Raw genomic sequence first — 20725 nt, forward strand, 5'->3', positions numbered from 1 at the left:
TAGTAAGCTGCAAAACTAACGTGTAATGGGGAAACTTCTTTTTTTACATCTTAAAAAAATGTTCCAGTTGAGGTTTAACACCTTAATTATTAAAACAAAGGAAATGACCATTCTGTCATCTCATAGTTTGGTGGCTAAAGGTTAGAAGACCATGTTGAGTTAATTGAAAACAGATGAAGTCAAGAGAGATTACTGCAATTTCTTAGCCATTTTCATTTTGATAGTGTTATGATTGTATGGAGTAAATGTAGGCTTAACAGTCTGTTAAGCATTTTTCAAGTGTTGCAACAGATTATGCTTTTTTGCCCAGATACTATTTATTAGTCTTGCAGCTTATAAGGTGTGCACCCCAAGACTGAAATGTTGGTGTAGTGTTTTACCAGAGCACTAAGATCTATGAGAAACAAATGCTGCTAGTCTCTCTATTTATGGACAGCACTTTTTGCCTGTCCCATGTAGTGCACCTGATAATGGTCACATGTCTTCTTTTGTGCAGGTCTAGTGTTGGCTGAACATTACAGTCCAAGTTAAGATAACCTTATAGTCATTTTAGCTGTGAATGTTCAGTGCTGTGGTAATGTGGTAGACAATAGTTGTAGTCCATGTTGTTCTGGGTTGCACAGCTGGTATGATTTTTTTTTTCTTTCCCCCAGCAAGTGCCTTTGTCATTTCTGTAGTTTTAACCCAACTTGCATCCTTTAATTGAGTTTGGGTGGTATGTATTGACTTGCCCATGCTGAAGGTTAGTGTTTTGATAGCATATTGGGAATGGAAGCAGTGTCGCTTCAGGATTTCCTAAGAGCATTATATACTGCACCTGCAGTTTAACCAAAATTCTGTAGCCCTTGACAGGGTTCCCTGAATGGGTAGTACATCTGTACACAAAGATTTTGGTGTTCAACCATTGCTGCACATTACTTTATCATGCTACATTTATTTATTTAGTTGTGCTGGCCGAGTTTGCTTATCTGTCTGGAATTTTGCTGTTGCTGCTGCATTTTTAATGCCCATGGGAGTTGCTACATCCACATATTTATTTATGCTGGCCAAGTTTGCTCACTTTTATGCTGGCTTTATTTAGTCTGTCTGCCCAAGGTTGCTACATTTGCTGGCCGTGCAAGTTTATCGTGACTTGCTACGAAAGACAAACCAAAAGAATTTTGGATAAGGGAATGTTAATTATGACAGTCAGTCAATTCTCAAAACTCTGTTTTATTTTCACTTCCAAATTCTGCAGAAATAGCTAAACAACTTTGTACCTATTTAGAGACCATCAGTATTAGCAGTAAATTAACATTTTCCAGCTCAGGTCAGGTGCGCTCTTCCACACCATCCTGTGTAATGTTCTTTTCTGAGTTAAACTGCTCAACTTAATAATTTGCAAAATTATAACTTGCACTTGCTGGGAAATTACTTCCTCCACCCCATGTTAATGGCTTCTCTGCTAGCTTGTCTTTATATATGCTTATCGGGAAGTTATTGATATCAAGCCCACACTACAAGGGAATGACCTTCAATTGCAGTCTTTCCAGTCAACAGCTGTCAGTCTATTGCCATTTGGCATCATCTTTCCAAAATTAAATATCGAGCATTATAAGATTAAGGAACTTATTTTACTATAGCAACTTTTATATGCAATCACTCTGGGGCCATATTTTGGTTGTCTGTTCTTCAGTTTGCGTTTGAAAGTTGGAATCCCACAATTCAATTGGAGCAGGTGGGGTTACATAATTATGTATGTAAATTTTATATTAATCAGCGTACAGATGTGTACCTATTTTTCTTGGGGCTTTTTAGGTCATGCTTTAGAATAATAGTGAAATCATTCACTATTATTTTTTGCTGTTTAAAGGTCTCAGTTCTGTGTCTAAACAGGTATCTTTTTTGTAAGTTAGCAATCTGCACACAGCACTTTTAAACTGAGAAAGCTTGTAAGTTGACTTCATTAGCATGTTTCTGAGAGACACTCGTGTAAACTGTTGGTACTGTGTGTTCCAATGTAGCATCATCTTCCCCCAAGGAGCGCACTTTCAGAAGTGAACGATAATATAATGTAGATCATGACACTATGAAAATTAAAGTGCCGTTCAAGAAAACAAAATCAGTGAGTTCTAATACTCTGTTGCATCTTTGAAGGATTTTTGCATGATGGCTTTGTGACTTGCACACCCCCCCCATGTGGGGTGATACATCTCCCACACCTTCTAGTTACATAAAAACTGTGATCACTATACTTCTGAGTAAAGACATATTCCAAGATACAACCTCCGAATTAGTATATATTATGATTTTCATACTTTCAATCATCTCCTCCTTCCAAGAATGGGTTGCTAATAGTTCCAAAGATACCCTTGAAATACATGGTAGATGTTCCTTTACCTACATAGGTCTGCCTCTGTGAAACTTAGTGCCTTTAGAGATTTCACTAAGTGAATCTGAGGCCTCAGTTTTAGGACAGCCCAAAAACAGTGTCTGTACAAAAGGTAAATCTTTAGTCCATTGGACAGAGTGCGACTAAACATTAGATATAATTTCAGGGAAGTCATTGACTGAGTCACTACACAGTTGTACTGCAATTTATATATTTACTTTTTCTTCTAATCATTGTAGTTATTCGTTAATCTTTATTTATTATATAGTATTTATTGTATGCTTTGAATGCTCTTGTATTTGTTTAGGTGAACTCAAGCACTTAAATTGATAAATCTAAATTAATAAACTTAAATGTTTGGCTCATAGTCATTTTCTGCATCATCTACCATTTGTATACTCTTAAAAAGTGTGACTACACCCTTAGTTGTATCTGTTTCCAGAATTTCACACTAGGTAGTCATTTTCTGATTTGGAGACTGTCTACGGCAATAAAACAGGCCAATTCAAGTAGAAATAATGGGAGGGTGGCCTAATGGTTAAGGTGTTTGCCTTATAAACACAAGGTACATGGTCTGAATCTCACAGGGGATAATTGGCTAGGCTTAAAATGGCTCGCAAGGGCAGTTAGCCTAGTACTAACCTATGAACCTAGTAATGTAGGATAAATATTATGGCATGGCGTATTCCAAAGATGGCCAGTGATGCAACTAAACATGTACATGAAGTATTATAAATAAAGCAGTGATACACATTTAAATCGGAACATCTGCTGAAAATGAAAAGTCTGACAAATCATTTGAAAAGACTGCACTCTGTACTTTCACAGAATTTGCAGTTGTGATCATTGGTAATCCTACCAGAAATGTGTTTGATTTGGGTAAATGCCCTCCATTTGAGATAATTAAAAAATGCAAGAAATACCCAGACAGTAAGTCTTCACCATGTAACACCTTAACCTCTTGTAGTGGAGGCCAATGGGATATATACAAATGATGCCTTAAGGACATACCAATGTTTCGGCTACATGGCTTATGAATGCCCATGACAGATGTAGACATGCCATGTTTCAGACTTTTTTTTTGCTTGTTTTTTGACATTGTCAGTACAACATAAAAGAATTGTTCAGCTATATTCTAGAAACACAGAGCTTTAAAACCAAGCCTGATGTCCACAAACATTAGGATGACCTGTACAAACAAAGTAAAAAAAAACAGGAATTAATTGCTTATGGAAATATTGCTTATTTTCATAAAAATACCAGGTATTAATTGTTTATGGAAATATTGCTTATTTTCATAATTGCGAAGACATATTTCTATATAAACTTAATAATTAAAGCATCAAGTGACTTACAATTATTGCATGCTATCAGGTGAAATCCTAGATGCTTGTAAAGAAAATTGTCATTGACACTTGCATGTAAGTTGTACATCTTGAAAGATAATCAGGGTTATTTATGTTGGTAATTATACAAATAAGCATACATTTTCACATTCCTGTAAATATCTCAATAAACATGCACTCAGAGAGGAATTTCTTGCAGTTGTGTGAAATCGTATGTTGGTTTACAATGGTATCTAACAATCTATGTCTAGGTTATACTGTTTCCAAGATTTGACAATCTGTGAAATTATAGCAAAATATAGTGTGGAGTTTGTGTGCATTATAATATATTATATTATTTAGCAAAAGACTATGAATGCACTATTATCACTATAAAGAATAGTCCTTACTGATAACATTGCTATTTGTATATTTTAATAGCTCACAATGATCACAAAGTAGTTACATTTGTTTATCTTATGCTTTTTAAGTAGATTTTTCAGAAAATACTCTGGAATATAAGTTTGTGTGAGTAGGTGGCTAGAGGTATGCCATTCCACACCACATAACTGTTAGAGTTAAATAATAGCACAGTGGAACTTTATTTGGTACTTTTCCATTAACAGGGCAACACTCAAAATGTGCTTTATATCAATAATTTCAATGTCACCATTAGGTCCATTATCCAGGTTTGTAGCACTCACCTTAACCGCAACATGGACCTTATAAATAAAGATATTGGGGACCTAATCCTACCCAGTTCGGCTTTGTTAAGGGCAGATACTGCCTCTTAAACCTGGTCGATTTCTTTGAAACAGTCACCAAGGCCATTGACAAGGGGAAGGTGGTCCACACAGCCTACCTGGACCTCGCAAAAAAGTGCGATACAATACCACATAGGTGGTAATCCATTATAGATACAGAAGAATTAATTAGGGACCTGGGGACCCAAGTTGATAGCAATCTCTCATTTGACAACCACATGGCCAAAGTGGTTAGAAAAACATTTTATATAGCCCACCTAATCATGAAGGGATTCACATCTAGATCAGGGGAGGTCATCGTGCCTCTTTACTCATCCCTCATCAGGCCCATAATTGAGTACAATGCCCCTTTTGGGATGTACCTTACCAGACACGTGCAGCAACTGGAAAGACCCCAAAAGTACCTCACCAAGAGGATCAAGGGGCTCAAACAGATGCCGTATGCTGCCCGGTTAAAGAAACTCCAGCTCTACTCAGTGGCATACCGCCTGCTCAGAGGCGATCTGTGCCTGACGTATAAAGCCATGTCCAACCCGGAATTAATGGACATGCTGCATCACAGAAAATCCAAATCCCATCGAGCTACGCGCTCGAGGGACTTAAACCTCAGCACTGAAATAAATAGGACATGCTGGAGGGACAGATTCATAACCCAGAGGCTCCCTTCACTCTGGAATAAAATCCCAGTCCAGGTTAGGCAGAGTCCCTCATTGACTCTCTTCAAGAGGAATCTTGATGAATGGATGGGAGATCATAAGTTTACCCCGGGTATCACTTCTGTGTCACTGTTAGACAGAGGCACAGTATACTAACCTCGAAAAAGAGCATAGCAAAATTAATTTAAAATGGGTGGCGAAAGCCATACACACTCTGGCTAGGCTTATAAATGCACTAGGGCAGATAGCCTAGTATGAACCTATGAACCTATGAACATAATTTGTACCATTCTGTTCAAAAAGCTTCACTTTATAAATGGATTGATTACAAATCGGAGCATTATCATTGGTGTCTTGAACAGTTACTTGAACTACTGCTGTTCCAGTTCTTTGAGGTTCACTGCCATCTAGTGCGGTCAGTTGTAATGACATTTTACATGCCTTCTCATAATCTAGCTGCTTTACCAGTAAGATCTCAACATGTTTGCTCTGATCATTTCATCATTCACATCTGAAACTTCCACTTCTGTGTGGAACAGTTGTAAGGGGTTTTCAATTAGAAGCTGGAAGTATAGTTTGCATTTAGGTGTCTGTCCACAGATTTGCTCTCCGTCTAATCCCGTTCATTACCCCCGTCCGTTCATTACTCTTCCGGTAACGGGGCAACACTGCCCCGATTTTTAATCAATCCATTTATAAACTGAAACTTTTTTGAACAGAATGGTAAAAATTCTATTTCAGTTAAGGTGACTGCTACAGACCTGGAGAATGGACCTAATTGTGACATCAGTTATGCAGTATCTCATATTTCAGAGCCAATTAGACATCTTTTCAAATTAAATAACAAAACCAGCAAAATAACTGTCACTGAGGCACTCGATTTTGAGGATACAAACCATAATCAGATGGAAGTGCAAGGCATAGACAGTGGAGGCTTGACATCATTTTGTAAAGTCGTTCTTGAAATTATCGATGTAAAGCACATTTTGAGTGTTTGCCCTGTTAATGGTCATTTACGTTTGTTTGTTAATCATAACCAGTGTGTGTAAAATGTATAGTTTACAGCTTTTTTTCTTTTAAATGTTATTCATTTAATTATTTCACACACATGTCAATATTAATATGAAAAATAGATGGTTTCACAGTACATTCACAGCTCACCAACCGCATTTCAACTGTTGCAAACGAGACGAAAAAAATGCTGTTGCCCTCTTAACAGAAAAGTACACTTTATTTTTGTGTCTTATCTTCAGTTTTAAGAATGTCCTGTGATAAAAGAGTGTGTATTGTGCATGCATCTATTCTTTGAAGTAAAGATTATCCTGGGCTGGGTTGCTGTGAGGAGTGTCTGTGGTTGTCATGCGTCCTTTATTCGTAAGCTTTATTATTAGTCCTGCGTTAATTAACATCAAATGTAAAAGGTTTAATCTTAAATTGTAGTTTATTCCATTTTAGGTTTGTTGCAGAATTTTAAGATGCGGTCAGTGAATTTGTGATATGCATATTAGAAGCTAGCGCTACAGGGAAGATATTTGTTGACAGATAAATCCTCAGGAATATGAACTAATGTGAGATTAGTTGCATAAATCCTGAAATTTGTGCATGACTATTACATTTTATAGCTGTCTTGGGCAGTCCTTATATAAGCAAATAGCTTCCATATATAAGAGCAGGCACGTTTTCATTTGCTGATACACACACCATCACAACAACTTGTTTTAAGGTTTCACTTTAAATCCAGGTCTGCAAGTTGCTTTTTCTTTAAACTACATGAAGCAGCTACAGGATGTTAGTGTGCTCGCATTTTTAATGTAGTTATTTATATAATTGTTTCAGCCCTGGAAATGGTGAGCAAGTATTAAGCAAAAACAACTCTACAATGCTTTCACGGGATCTGGGTTAGTAAACAACTTAAAACATACCTTAGTACCTGGATTGTAGAGTGGGATTGTCTTTGTGATATGCTTTAATGTTATTTAGAATGCATTTTGTACTATATGCTGACTTCTAACCCATTTATTCTACTTTTACAGGTTTTCTGCTGATCTTTTTATTGACAGAAGAGCTGATATCTGGAATTCCAGAACTGTCTCCTAGTTTACCATTTCAGGCCTACCTGGCAGACACTACCACGGAAACCATGGTAATGCCCAGACAAAGTGACTTTCCCAGCAGTACAGCAGGCAACCACAGCTGGCAGAGAGCCCAGACTTCAGATGGAAACTCTTCACAAATTCTTCAGGGATCCCATATGCCCACAAATCCGGGTACTGACATTGTTGAGCAAACTGTTCCTAGCATAGATACCACCTTTCATTCAGAAAAGACTTCTGAGAAAACAACACTGTCACCAAGGTGGCAGGAAAGCCCCCGCATTAATTATAGTACAGTTATGGACTTGCATTATTTGTACAACCACACTACTTTACCTTCAGAGCAGGTACATCCACAGGAGATCTCTTCATTTTACAAAGGCAACACCACAGAGTCTACAACATTGCATAATAGATTGCACCCCATCTTTTCTATAAGAGTATCCACCACAAAGCATCAGTATCAGCCTGCGTTATATTCTTCAACACCTTCCCATAATATTACTGTGACAAATAATCCAAAAGACTTAAACATATCAGTGAACAATGACATCCTACAGGGCCTTAATAAAACAGGGATTGCGAATCAGTCAGTAGTTGCTGAGGAACATAAGTTCATTAGTGCCTCCCCAAATGCCCAAGCATCTGGTCCAGAAACAGTGACTGTGCCTTTTAAATCAGCCTTCTACTCCAGACAGAACAGCTCCAGTGAAAATGTTTCTTTAAGATACAGTCATCAAGCCTCAGCTTCCACTCCTGATACAAACCTTCAAACTATGTCTGTATTGGAACCTGCTTCTACCCATGACATTTCTTTTCCTTCAGCTCCATTAGAGCCAACCAGTAAAACATCCTTGGCAATGTCAGTTACTCCAGCAAATAAAGACTCATCTCAAAGTATTTTACCAGAAGCAACAACAGAAGTCACCACTTTCATTTCAACAGCGGGAACAATGGCAACAGGAAATTTTCTTAACAGACTAGTGCCACCAGTAACTAAGGGATCTAGTGTGCCTGGAAATATTTCCCACATCGCTGAAGTGGATAAACCCCACCAGAGAGCAACAATCTGTCTCAACAAAGTGGACATTGCTTGGATTATTCTAGCTATCAGTGTTCCGGTTTCGTCCTGTTGTAAGTATGCTGTTTTTTTTTTGTTTTTTGTTTTTTAATTGTATTCTATGTTTCTATTTAAAGAGGCAGACAAGAAAGACTTATTGTACATCTGAATATCTAACATTGTAAAAAGGACAATGAATTATTTTTCTGCCAACACATTACCAGACATCGTAATTACAATGTCTCCTTTTACAAATATTTCATTACTATAACAAACCCTTCCTTAAAACTACAGCTTTCTAGACACTGCCCAAGTAACTTCTTTTTTCTGTTTTCAAATCATTGTAGCTAATCAGCTCAAATTACAGGAACATGCATTCTTCTCCTTTGTCTGTGTTATGATTACTTGTAAGGTAAGTCACACAACTGTTTGATAGTGAACAGCACATTCCATTAGTACAGTACTTCAGTTGGTCACTATGAAGTAATGTACGGGCAAACTGAATTCATATGCTAGCAGTGGGCTTAGATATTCATTTGTCCTGGAGTGTTAGTCCGAAGTAGAGTGATAAAGGATGCACCAGTTCATTTTTTCAGAGCAGAATGAATTGTGATAAATGGAAGATGTGAGCAAGAAAAACGGCATATGGATGGCATCAGGGGCAGGTAAACAAGCACAAAAGACAGATGAAGATCAGCAGGGGTGGTGCTGACACAAATTGAGTGGACCCAAGGGAAGGAAACCAAAATGGGGGATAAAGTGGGGTGCTGACTGATTACCAAGCTCCACACTGCTTCACCCAACCTGAGTTCAGTCACATCTGTGACCACCCTGGTGGCTGGATCATACCATTGTTGGCCTGCTGGTCAAGGCCAGGCAGCTGTGTAACTGCTAGTTGAAGGAGGACATGCTCCAGGCTCCCAAAGCAGGTGTCCATTCATTGATCAAGATCTTCACAGGCATTCTACCCCTGCCAGATGGCATAGCAGGATGTGCTGATGGCAGCACTCCACAACTCCTGGAGACAGATCACCACGGGGCACCAGAGAACCCTCCAGGTTACCTACTGCTAGATGGCCTACATCACTCTGCAAAAAGGCTGGCCTGGAAACAGCTGGGAATTCTGGTGATGGTAAAACAGGAGCATGGTATGGTTGCTGCTGCCACAACTCACCCACTGCTGTGGCAGACACTGAGTAAAATGTGAACGAATGTACATGGAAAAAAAAAAAAAAACAATAGAGAACAAATGAAATGTGAAAAGAGAACATCAATAGAGACAAAACACAAAAGCAAAAGAAGTTACCGGTAATGTGAGCTACAGTGGGGGGTCAGTACAGTGAGGCATAAAATGCTGTTAAGTATGAAAACAAAACATAATATATAAGCTAGGGAAACAAGTAGTATAGTACTATATATGTATAAAACTCAGGAGCAAATTCTACCTAATCAGTGCACCTGTGTGTGTGGCATTTAAATAGAGTATGATTTGCAAAGACTGACCACAAGGACTAGGGAGGATGGGCTGAACAACGTCATGAGCCTTAAGTGTTCAGCCCAAAGGATCTTACCATTTGGTAGCAAACACAGTGACTGTGCAATGCCATGGAGACACATCCTACCAGATATGGTGTCCATGCCATGGAGACACAGCCATAGATGTCCTACTGTAATACACAGACACAGTACACCAGATATGGTGACCATGCCATGAAAACACAGCCTACCACACATGGTGACCATGCCATGGAGACACAGCCTACCAGACATGGTGACCATGCCATGGAGACACAGCCTACCAGATATGGTGACAGTGCCATGGAGACACAGCCTACCAGACATGGTGACCATGCCATGGAGACACAGCCTACCAGACATGGTGACCATGCCATGGAGACACAGCCTACCAGACATGGTGACCATGCCATGGAGACACAGCCTACCAGACATGGTGACCATGCCATGGAGACACAGCCTACCAGATATGGTGACAGTGCCATGGAGACACAGCCTACCAGACATGGTGACCATGCCATGGTGACACAGCCTACCAGACATGGTGACCATACCATGATGACACAGCCTACCAGACATGGTGACCATACCATGGTGACACAGCCATAGATGTCCTAATCTAATACACAGAGCCCATGGACATTTAGTGGTATTAACATACCATAACACAGGATAGCCACCACCGAGCATCAAATAACAGTCTGACAGATGCATTCCCATGGTATCTCAAGTGTAAGTGGCACTGGTAAGGGAGTTTGAATGGATGATGGAAAAGTAAGATGTGGCAGACAGAAAAGGGCACTATGTATAAACAGGAAAGTTAAGGCCATGGGCAAAGCACTGTAGGAAAGCCAACAATCACGTCCAAAGTAGAAAATGACACTTGGGATGGTGGAAGAACACTCAACGTCAGCCCAATTAGCCTCATCATACTAATGGTATAAATTCCTGTAGGTTGAGCAGAAGGTAGAATGGGTCAACCTACATCAACACGGTATGTAACCCATTATACAAATTTAAGCTTTATGCATTTGTTAATCTAATTAGCAGTAATGCAAAAATAGGCAGTGATGCTGGTCTCTAGAAACACCCACACCCAAGATCGATTTTAACAATTGGCTAAAATTTTGATGTCATTCAAAGGGGATCCAGTGTCTGTCAGCCTGGGATGACATGCTCGACAAGCCACGTTGCTTCGTTAGGGACGGCTTGCACCTGTCACCACTGGGCTCTTGCCACCCCCATAGTGCCTTTTTTAGGCAAGGCTCAAAAGTCAAACCCACCCCCATAGACAGCACAAGGAACAAGAAACTAAGGGTAATGCTGCTAAACGCCAGAAGTCTTAACCTCAAGATGCACGCACTCGAAGCTCTCCTCAGTATGGAAAACATTGATATCTGTGCAGTGACAGAAACCTGGTTCAAGGCTCCAGAGAGCACCCCAGCACTACCAGGCTATACCTCATATCATGCTTTTCGGCCCCAAAACCCGGACCGAACCACAAAAGGAGGGGGAGTTTCCATATTTATCAAGGATATCCACACCTCCAGGTTAGTGGCATTGCATAAGTATCGGAGACCATCCATGTGCAACTAACAGTGGGCAAGACTGCTTTTCAGTTTATAGCATCCTACAGACCACCCTCTCAAAGTCAGGAATCCCACTCGGTTTTCCTGAAAACATTGGAGAACATGAAGATCTCTCCGAACACCATTATACTGGGTGACTTCAACTACCCAAACATTGACTGGGAGCACTACTCAAGCCCCAGCACCTTAGCCCAAAGGTTCCTGGAAATTATAAATTCAAATGCTATGGAACAACTAGTCACCACTCCCACAAGAGGGGACAACATACTAGACCTGATCATTACCAACATGGGGACTCTATGCTCCACACCAGAAGTATATCCCTCATTGGTAAGATCAGACCATAAATTAATTTCACTGGATGTCCACATCCCGACCCACCCCCAGCCCAGAAAACCACAGTGAAAAACTTCTCAAAAGCGAACTTCTCACTTCTCAAAACCAAAGTGGAATCCTTCAAGGCCCCAGGGCCAGTGGAAACTACGGCCCAAACTGCAGAATCCTATATAAACGCATTCTACGGACATCTCCAGGAATGCATGGATCATGCTATCCCAAACAAAACCAAGAACCAATCATCCAAAGGCAGGCGTCCAGTCTGGTGGACCCCTGCCATAAATAAACTGTACAACAGAAGGAGGAAGCTACTACATGATAGAGCAAAATCCCTAATAGGGAAGGCATCTCTGATCAGTACTAGCAAAAAAATTACGATCCCTCATAAAATCCTCCAAGGCCAGCTTCGAGAGAAAAATTGCACAGGACACCAAAGACAATCATAAGGCTTTTTCAGTTATGTTAGAAACCTGGGATGTAACTCCCAGACTTGTTCTGAGTTGATTCTAAACGACAAAAAATACACTGAACCCACAGACATCACCAATATCCTGGCAGACAGGTTCAGTGCAAACTTCTCCACCCCTCCCCCAAAAGAGCAAGTATCTATCCCGGCAGAGGGCTGCCTCCCAAACATCTCTGATGCTCAGGTGAAGGCTGCCCTCTCCAGAGCAAAAACACTGCTTCCATGGGACCAGATGGCGTCCCAGGTTGCGTCCTACATGAACTCCAAGAGGAACTAATCCCTCAAATAAAACAGCTATACAATCTCAGCCTCACTACAGGATATGTGCCCACAGAATGGCGTACAGCAACAGTGGTCCCACTCCACAAAGGTGGAGCCTCTACGGACCCTGGAAACTATCTCCCCATAAGCCTGACTAGCTTAGTCTGCAAGGCTATGGAGAGGATCATCATGGAGCTCATAAACAAAGACATTGGGGACCTACAGACACTAGATCCTACCCAGTTCGGCTTTGTCAAGGGCAGATCCTGCCTTTTGAACCTGGTTGACTTCTTCAAAACAGTCACCAAAGCCATAGATGAAGGGAAGGTAGTCCACACAGCCTATCTGGACCTTGTAAAGGCATTTGACACAATACCCCATTCGGGCATCATAGATAAGCTATCCAGCTTAAATATAAACCCCTATGTCACAAGATGGGTCGCAAACTGGCTCAAAGACAGAACCCACAGAGTGAGAGTTGCTGGAGCCATGTCTGACTCGAAACCGGTCACAAGTGGCATCCCACAGGGTTCTGTCCTGGGACCACTCTTGTTCAGTATATACTTTTCCGAGGTACAGGCAAACGTGGGAGGACTATGGCTCACCAAGTTCACAGACGACTGCAAACTGGGCACCATAATCAACTCTCCAGCTGACACAAACATCCTTCAAAAGGTCTCACAGAGACAGATAACTGGTGCCAGCGCCATGGTTTAAAGCTAAATGCCAAAAATGTATAGTCATACCCTTTGGCAAAACAATGTGCCCACAAATTACCACATAGGCGGAAACCCATTAAGTACAGAGAAAGTTATTAGGGACCTGGGGACCCAAGTTGATAGCAATCTCTCCTTTGAAAACCACATTGCCAAAGTGGTTAGAAAGACCTTCTACATAGCCCACCTCATCATGAAGGGTTTCACATCTAGATCAAGAGAGGTAATCGTGCCCCTTTATTCATCCCTCATCAGGCCCATCATAGAATACAATGCCCCTTTTGGGATGTACCTTACCCGACACCTGCAGTAATTAGAAAGACCCCAAAAGTATCTCACCAAGAGGATCAAGGGTCTCAAACAGATGCCATATGCTGCTCGGTTAAAAAAACTCCAGCTCTACTCAGTTGCATACCGCCTACTTGAGGCGATCTATGCCTGACATACAAAGCTATGTCAAATCCAGAATTAATGGACATGCTCCACCTCAGTAAATCTAAATCCCTTAGAGCCACATGCTCGAGGGACTTGAACCTCAGCACAGAAATAAATAGAACTTGCTGGAGGGACAGGTTCATAACCCAGAGGCTCCCTTCGCTCTGGAATAGAATTCCAGTTCATGTGAGGCAGAGCACCTCACTGAATCTCTTCAAGAAGAATCTCGATAGGTGGATGGGGGATCGTAGGTTTGTCCCAGGGATTACTCCCGTGTCACTTTTAGACAGAGGCACAGTAAACTAAACCTTAAAAAGGGCACAGTATACTCAAATCAAGGGATGGCGTAAGCCATACAGAATCGGGCTAGGCTTATAATTGCCCCAGGGCAGATAGCCTAGTATGAACCTATGAACCTATGAACCTATTTGTGGATAATCTTGTCTGTCATCTCTGGCAAATTAGATTATCATCCTCTATCTCACTAAGTGCTGAAAAATGAAAAAGGAAAAGAAAATGTTTTATTACTCACATGTCTTACATACGGCTGAACATTTATTCCTCTCCAAGTAACCACGAGTCAGTAACACTTACTACAGAACACTGCTCAATGTCTCTAACTGTCATTTCCCATTGGCTAAGAAGGTTATGGTGGTGACATTTTAGATCACTGTATTAATGTTGGCACTGTTCTCCAGCTCAGGTGATGCCCATGACTTCACTGACCACCATAGCAAGGCAGTACCAAGAAAGCACTTGAAATGAGGACCCTCATAAAAATCCCTTGACAAGTTCTCCTGTTGACCTCTCTGCTGGAGACACATAAAGATTTCTGCTTCCTTCCTGCACTGCACATGAGTCCTTATACACTCAGCACCCTCCCAAAGCCGTGGCCACTTTACAGGAAGCAATCTACTAGAAAAGGATAGCAGATTCATGCTGACACACATTGTGGGTATCACGTAATGTGCACTGGTGGGCAGCAGGGAGTCACCGCAGAACCTAATGCTAGCATACAGTAATGCCTTTCCAAACAGCATGCTAAGGTGGTGTTGGAGGGATACAATGGCCTAAAGGTACAAGCCCTGCACATTGGTGTTCATCTTGTGACACAGCATCCCTAGGAGCTGCATGGCTGATTAAGAACCCCAAGCATCTGTAGAGGTATTGAATGTGCCTGCACACATGGCTGTGAGCTTCGCAGTCATTAATGCAAGAGCATGAGCAGGTATGAGTCTCATTATGCACCTATACCTGGTACACAGAGCATTAAATGTGCAGTGCAAAGACTTGTACTCTAACTTGCCTCACTATCAGAATTGCCATGGTAAGATGTTTCAAACTGTGTGAAACATGCAGATGCAGTCATTGCACTGTGCAAATTGTTAAATAAAAACAGGAACTACTACTAGATAATGCTTTCAGTCAACAGTGGAAAGAACATTCTACGGCTGATATGGTAAGGATACATAAGCCAGCATTATGTGGGCAGAATGACTGGATAACACTAGTACTGTTGCACTTGGAGTGCTAATGTTCTATATCTACCTGCTGAGAGGGCAGTGGGGTCATAGGGAGATTTGTGATGGAGCTCTGCATTATATCACCTCAGTGATCTACATATCACAGGAAAGTATAACATGATGGGATGTGTGTCTGTGTGTGTCTTCTTTCGGCTTTTCCCGGTTAGGGGTCGCCACAGCGGAACTCCGGTCCGCTAATGATTGGCAGTAGATTTTTACATGTTGAGTTGCCAGCTCTGATGCACAACCTTCAAAGAAGGTACGCCCATTCATGCATGTCTCCACACAGAAGACGCTTTAGCTGAGAATCGAACAGGACAACGTCTTACTGTGAGGCGACAATGCTACCACAGCACCAGGGACAAAAAACACACACAGGTAGGAGGATTGACTAGATAAATGTAAGACTTTTTTGGAGGGGATGATCCCTATCCACTACCTGACTATGTTAGGAACACACTGAGTGTTACAGCAAAGGATGACTGAACAGGGCTTAGGTAAAGGCAGCAGTAGCCGACCAAAATATTGGCTCTAGGGTGGGTGAGGTACACTATGACCAGTGATATGTACCTCAGACAGAGAGGATTATGTTGCAATGCACAACATCTATGTCTCTGAATCAGATGTGGAATCTACTAATTTAAATACTGTATATAGTCCTCGATCTCCTCCCCCTCTAACTAGGAATGATATTCTTTACTAACTACCTATATTAGGTGATGCTGTCTAACCACGACAATCACATCTGCCATGTGAACTCCACTTTTACTACTGTTTAACTATCTCTCTACGAATACTCCAGAAACTCTAATGTATGCTCAGCTAACAGTATACTTTCCACCTTTATTTCTCCCAATTCTTCTAAACTTATATTACAACTATTTACAGTTAATTGTGAACTCTTATAACTAAGTAATCATTTATCTTTTGCCTCTACCAACTTAAATGTTGTACAATTGGTTCTCCAATCAACTATGTAAATATGTTATGAATTTTCTTCCATTTTGCATTTGTACTTTATGACATTACTTTGTATAATTTTATTTTTGTTTACTTGTATGTAATACGGAGCTTTTCTCCCCGGACCTCCACTGAAAACAGGCTCACTGAGCCCAGTGGACCTCCCTGGTAATCAAACTGGAAATAAATAAATAAATACTGGACAAGATGAGGTGGGAATGGCACAAGCTGGGATGGGAATGACACATAGGTTAACAGATACTGTGGTTTGTAGAATATGTGGAGCATATGATATTCGTACTGTACTTGGCACACATACATATAGGCTATTGATAGGTTGTTGGTCACAACACAGTATATCCCCATCCTGCTGCTGTACTGAAATGCTAAGGGAACCTATCTCATGACATTTGAGTATAGTATGGTTTGCACTTTATGTTGCACGGCTAACACATGGGTGTGTGCACAGTAAAGCTTTTGCTGTGCATATGATGTGTCTGCTCACTGTCCATAGTTGTACGTCCACACTACAGAACTGAGACATGGCAAGTAAGGACGAACCACTGTATTCTTATCAATTTGAGGTTAATTTTTTTTTAGGACAAGAAGTATGTTTTAAAAGGCTCAAGGCACTTCTTCAGAAGCTTAAGTGAGGTTGAATTTTCTAAAAGTTTTTTTTGTAACATTGGACATGATTGATTTATTTACTGTGATACCACACTCAGTAGGTCTTGAATGGCTCATAACATCTGTTACTCAATAATCAAATGCCACTAATATGGAAGTCGGGTTATTGTAAGACTTTATGGATATCATTTTGCATAATTCCTTTGATTTTGAATAAGAATATTATTTACATGTGTTTGGGGAAGCTATGGGTGCAGTTGTGACACTCAGTAATTCAATCATCATTATGTGGTATTGACAAAATAAGCCTGTTTTAAATCCAGAATATCAAAGTTATTTACACACTTAGTACAATAGCTTGAAAACATTTTTATTTGTGGACACCAAATTTTGAGTATTTGCATGATTCTGTGATATATATTGAAGAGAAAAGTAATTTTCTTAGTTTTTTACAACACATAGCTGAGAATCTTATTAGTTTATTAGAAGTAACATTTTACAGTGATAACCTTAACACATGAAATCAGTCATCTATTTGCAGGAAGCCTATGCTTTCTAATGCATACTTTCATTTTAATAGTGGTCATAATTTTACATAGATAAATAGCCTGGCTGAAGGGCAGATGGTTTAATTATGTTGACTAATTTCAGATGATTACAATTTTAGACTAGAACTGGGTTGTGGGGACCTTGAAAGAAAGAAAGAGATTACACTTTAACGTTGTTAATTAAGGCCTAAAACAAAATTAATGTTATAAGGTGGACTAACTTTGTGCCTGTCCTAACTATCAAGGATTTTATGATGCCGTCTCTTTTCGTATTAATTCTCTTATTATAAACAATTGTGCAGTTGCATTTAATCAGGAGATCTAAGATAAAATATATGCAGAACCAATAGCTCAAAGCGAGTGGTTTACTTTCCTGTGAAGCATTTTACATGGGGAAAGCAGAAAGGCAGCTATATATGCATATTTATCAGCATATAGATGATATTAGATGAAGGAGCACAAGCTGTGTTACTAGTAAATGTGCCAGCATTTGTAAAAATGTATTAATTATTATTATCATTGTTGATATTATTATTATTATTATTATTATTGCTGTTTTATTTTGTTATTATTGTTATTATTATTGTTTAAGTAAAGGTTCCAGTAAACTTAAGGGTTGAATCATTGCAGATCAAAGTAATGTACAGGAAGTGAGTTTAGCAACCCAAACTTAAATCAACACAACAGCCAGGATTAAATAACAACATTTCCATTAAAGCTGAGATCTGCTAAATTATGGATGTGTTTGCAGTTTTATGCGTCATTTGTTGATTTATGCCTTTTATGTAATACATATGGGTCTTGATTCAACTAGGTTACAGTGAGGTGTAAGTTTGGTGCCAACCTTTCAGTAACCATGTTTTATTTAGAGGCAGTCTTACCACAACATTACACCACGTTTTGTGGTACAACACCACACTGGACTGTCTCTGTGGCTTACTACAAATACTAATGAGATGTTTCAGGGGAGAAGAACATACTTACCCCACCCAAAAATGCCTGTGGTAAGGCATTTATACAAGCAAGTGTTACAGAGAATCACTTGGCTTAACTTACCTCAGCTGGCCATGTTAATTAACATAGTCAAGCCTGAGTTTGCCTGCTGCTTCCATTGGGTGAGACTGCATTAGACATAAGTGCCTGAGAGTTTAATAGCCAGGTAGTGGTGGAGGGCATGTGCGTATGTGTGTTGATGCAGATATGAGTGTATGCACAGGGATGAATGGCCTCTGCTCTGTGTGTGTGTGTGTGTGTGTGTGTGTGTGTGTGTGTGTGTGTGTGTGTGTGTGTGTGTGTGTGTGTGTGTGTGTGTGTTTGTGTATGAATATGTGAATGTGTGGAGAGGGCTGTAGTATTGGGGACGGACACTAGACACTAGGGATACCCTTTGTAGTGTGCTCTAAAGGAACTTAAAAAGACAACAGAACAATGTTTTGCAGTTCAAAATATGAGGGGCAGGATGAACATTATACACCAGGGATTTTCTTTATATTGTGCTCTGAAAGCAGTTAAAGATGCTCAAGCCAGCCCTGTGCCCTCTGCACTCGCACACACCCCTTTAGCAGAATGTCGGCTCTCTGTGCCACCACTAGCCAGTGGAGATGCTTTTACCATTTTACCTTAAGTCGTTTAAAATTGGAAAAAAGTTAAAGTAAGGGGGGGGGCAGTTTCAGATCCTATACCCTTGACAGAGGCAGCAAGAGCCTTACCCCTCAACACTACCTGTGGAGTAAAAAAAGGGATTTTTCTGTAAATAATAAGCCCAAATTTCTAACATTATTCACTGATTGTAATGATCTGTGACTTACGAGGGACAGGACATACATAAGAAGCAGCAGCAGAAGTGTTCTGTAAAATTGGGGGCAGCTTAGAAGGATAATTGTGTGTGTCCATTTGGGAGAAAGCTTTGGGACAAAGCTGAAAGGACCTCTAGATGACATCAGGAAGAATCTTTAAACAATTACTTGGACTTGCTGAAAAAGTTACTAGAGCAACAGGCCTAGTATCATGATGTACTTTACAAACAGTAAGAAGAATGAAACTCTAATGTCGGGTATTATTTATTTACTGATTTATTGACATTTCTTTACCAGGAAAGTCCAATGGACCAGGCTAGCCCATTTTCAGTGGAGGCCCAGGGAGAAAATCTCCATTGAATTTGCATAGAAAACCAAACGAGCAAAACTAACAAACTAAGAAAATCTGAGCAAAAGTTAAAACATTTTTACAAAGAAATATTTTAGGATAAAGAGATTAAAATCACAGAAGATACAAAAAGTTACCGGCAAAACAAAAAAACTTTCATATTATATATTAAGATTTAATAAAGAAATCTAATATGTGTACATAGAAAAACTGAAGGATTGAGTTTAGGTAATGGTTGAGGATGGAAATGGACAGTTACAAATCCACATGGAAGAGAAGTGACTATGCAGTGCGCTTTTGAAGCTAGAAAGTCTAGGTTGAAGGAGTAAAGAGGCTGGAAGGTTATTCCAAATTCTGGAGATTGTCCAGGAGTACAGGAATTGACCTGTAGGTAGTTTGGGTTTGTGTACTTGGAGAGGGTTTTGGTTTTCAGAGCGTAGGGATGAGATGGGGTATACAAGGCAAAGAGGGAGGTGAGTGCTGGACAGTCCTGAATTTTATATATAAGTTTAAGAGAGATTGAGAGCTGGAGGAGAAGGTAGTGGGGGAGTTCAAGCCATTGTAGTTGCTTGAGAGAAAGACAATGGTGAGTGGAGTGGCAACTATTAGTTGCAAATTTAGCAGTCTTATTATAGCATGTTTCTAATTTTGTCAGTAAGGAGGACTACAGATTAGTTAATTGGGAAGTACCATAGGTAAGTGAGAGTGGAAGGTAGGAAAGAGCTAGTGCTTGTTTAGAAGGGAGTGAGAGGAATTTGTCTATATTGTAGCCCCAATTTCTTATGGGTTTTGTTTATGTTATTTTGAATGTGATGGTCTAATATGAGATTTTCATCTATGATTATCCTTAATAGTTTAGTATGAGTAACTAACTCAATTTTAGTAGAGTTAAGTGACAGAATTTCGAAGTCAGCTAAATTAATGGGTAAATTTCTCTTGGTAGTGCAGATCATAAGTTTCATTTTTGGGGATTTAGACACAGGTGAATATTGTGAAGTCAGGAATTTACTTGTGGTAAAAGCAGGTTGGATGATTTATTTTAGGGTGTTTAAGCTGTCGGCAGAGAAGACTATTGTGGAATTGTCTGCATACTGCACTAGAGAGGTTTGCTGAATAGCCTGGTGGAGATTATTAATGAAAATGTTAAACAGAAGTGGGCCTAAAACTGAACCTTGAGGAACACCTGTAGGGTTATGGATGTAAGGAGAAATGGAGTGTTGCCATTTGACAGCATGGTCTCTCTTAAAACATATTATGGGTTAACTGTAAGAATCAATGAATTTCAAGGGTAGGGACAAAAATATGATTCATCAGGGATATTGTATACACTGAAGG

At 40.0% G+C, this 20725-nt stretch overlaps 1 protein-coding gene across 5 annotated transcripts in view; it reads left to right on the forward strand.

Moving 5' to 3' along the window:
- Positions 1–20725, forward strand: part of TMEM108 (transmembrane protein 108) — a 1727675-nt gene that overhangs the window by 1480397 nt on the left and 226553 nt on the right. For all 5 annotated transcript variants that reach the window (XM_044064647.1, XM_044064651.1, XM_044064649.1 and 2 more), the window contains one exon: positions 7150–8343. In XM_044064647.1, coding sequence (XP_043920582.1) covers positions 7150–8343 — 1194 coding nt within the window. The remainder of the gene's footprint in view (positions 1–7149; positions 8344–20725) is intronic.

This window comes from Protopterus annectens, chromosome 3.part0 (genome assembly GCF_019279795.1).
Source record: "Protopterus annectens isolate FY-2018-M chromosome 3.part0, PAN1.0, whole genome shotgun sequence".
Taxonomy (NCBI): Eukaryota; Metazoa; Chordata; order Ceratodontiformes; family Protopteridae; genus Protopterus; species Protopterus annectens.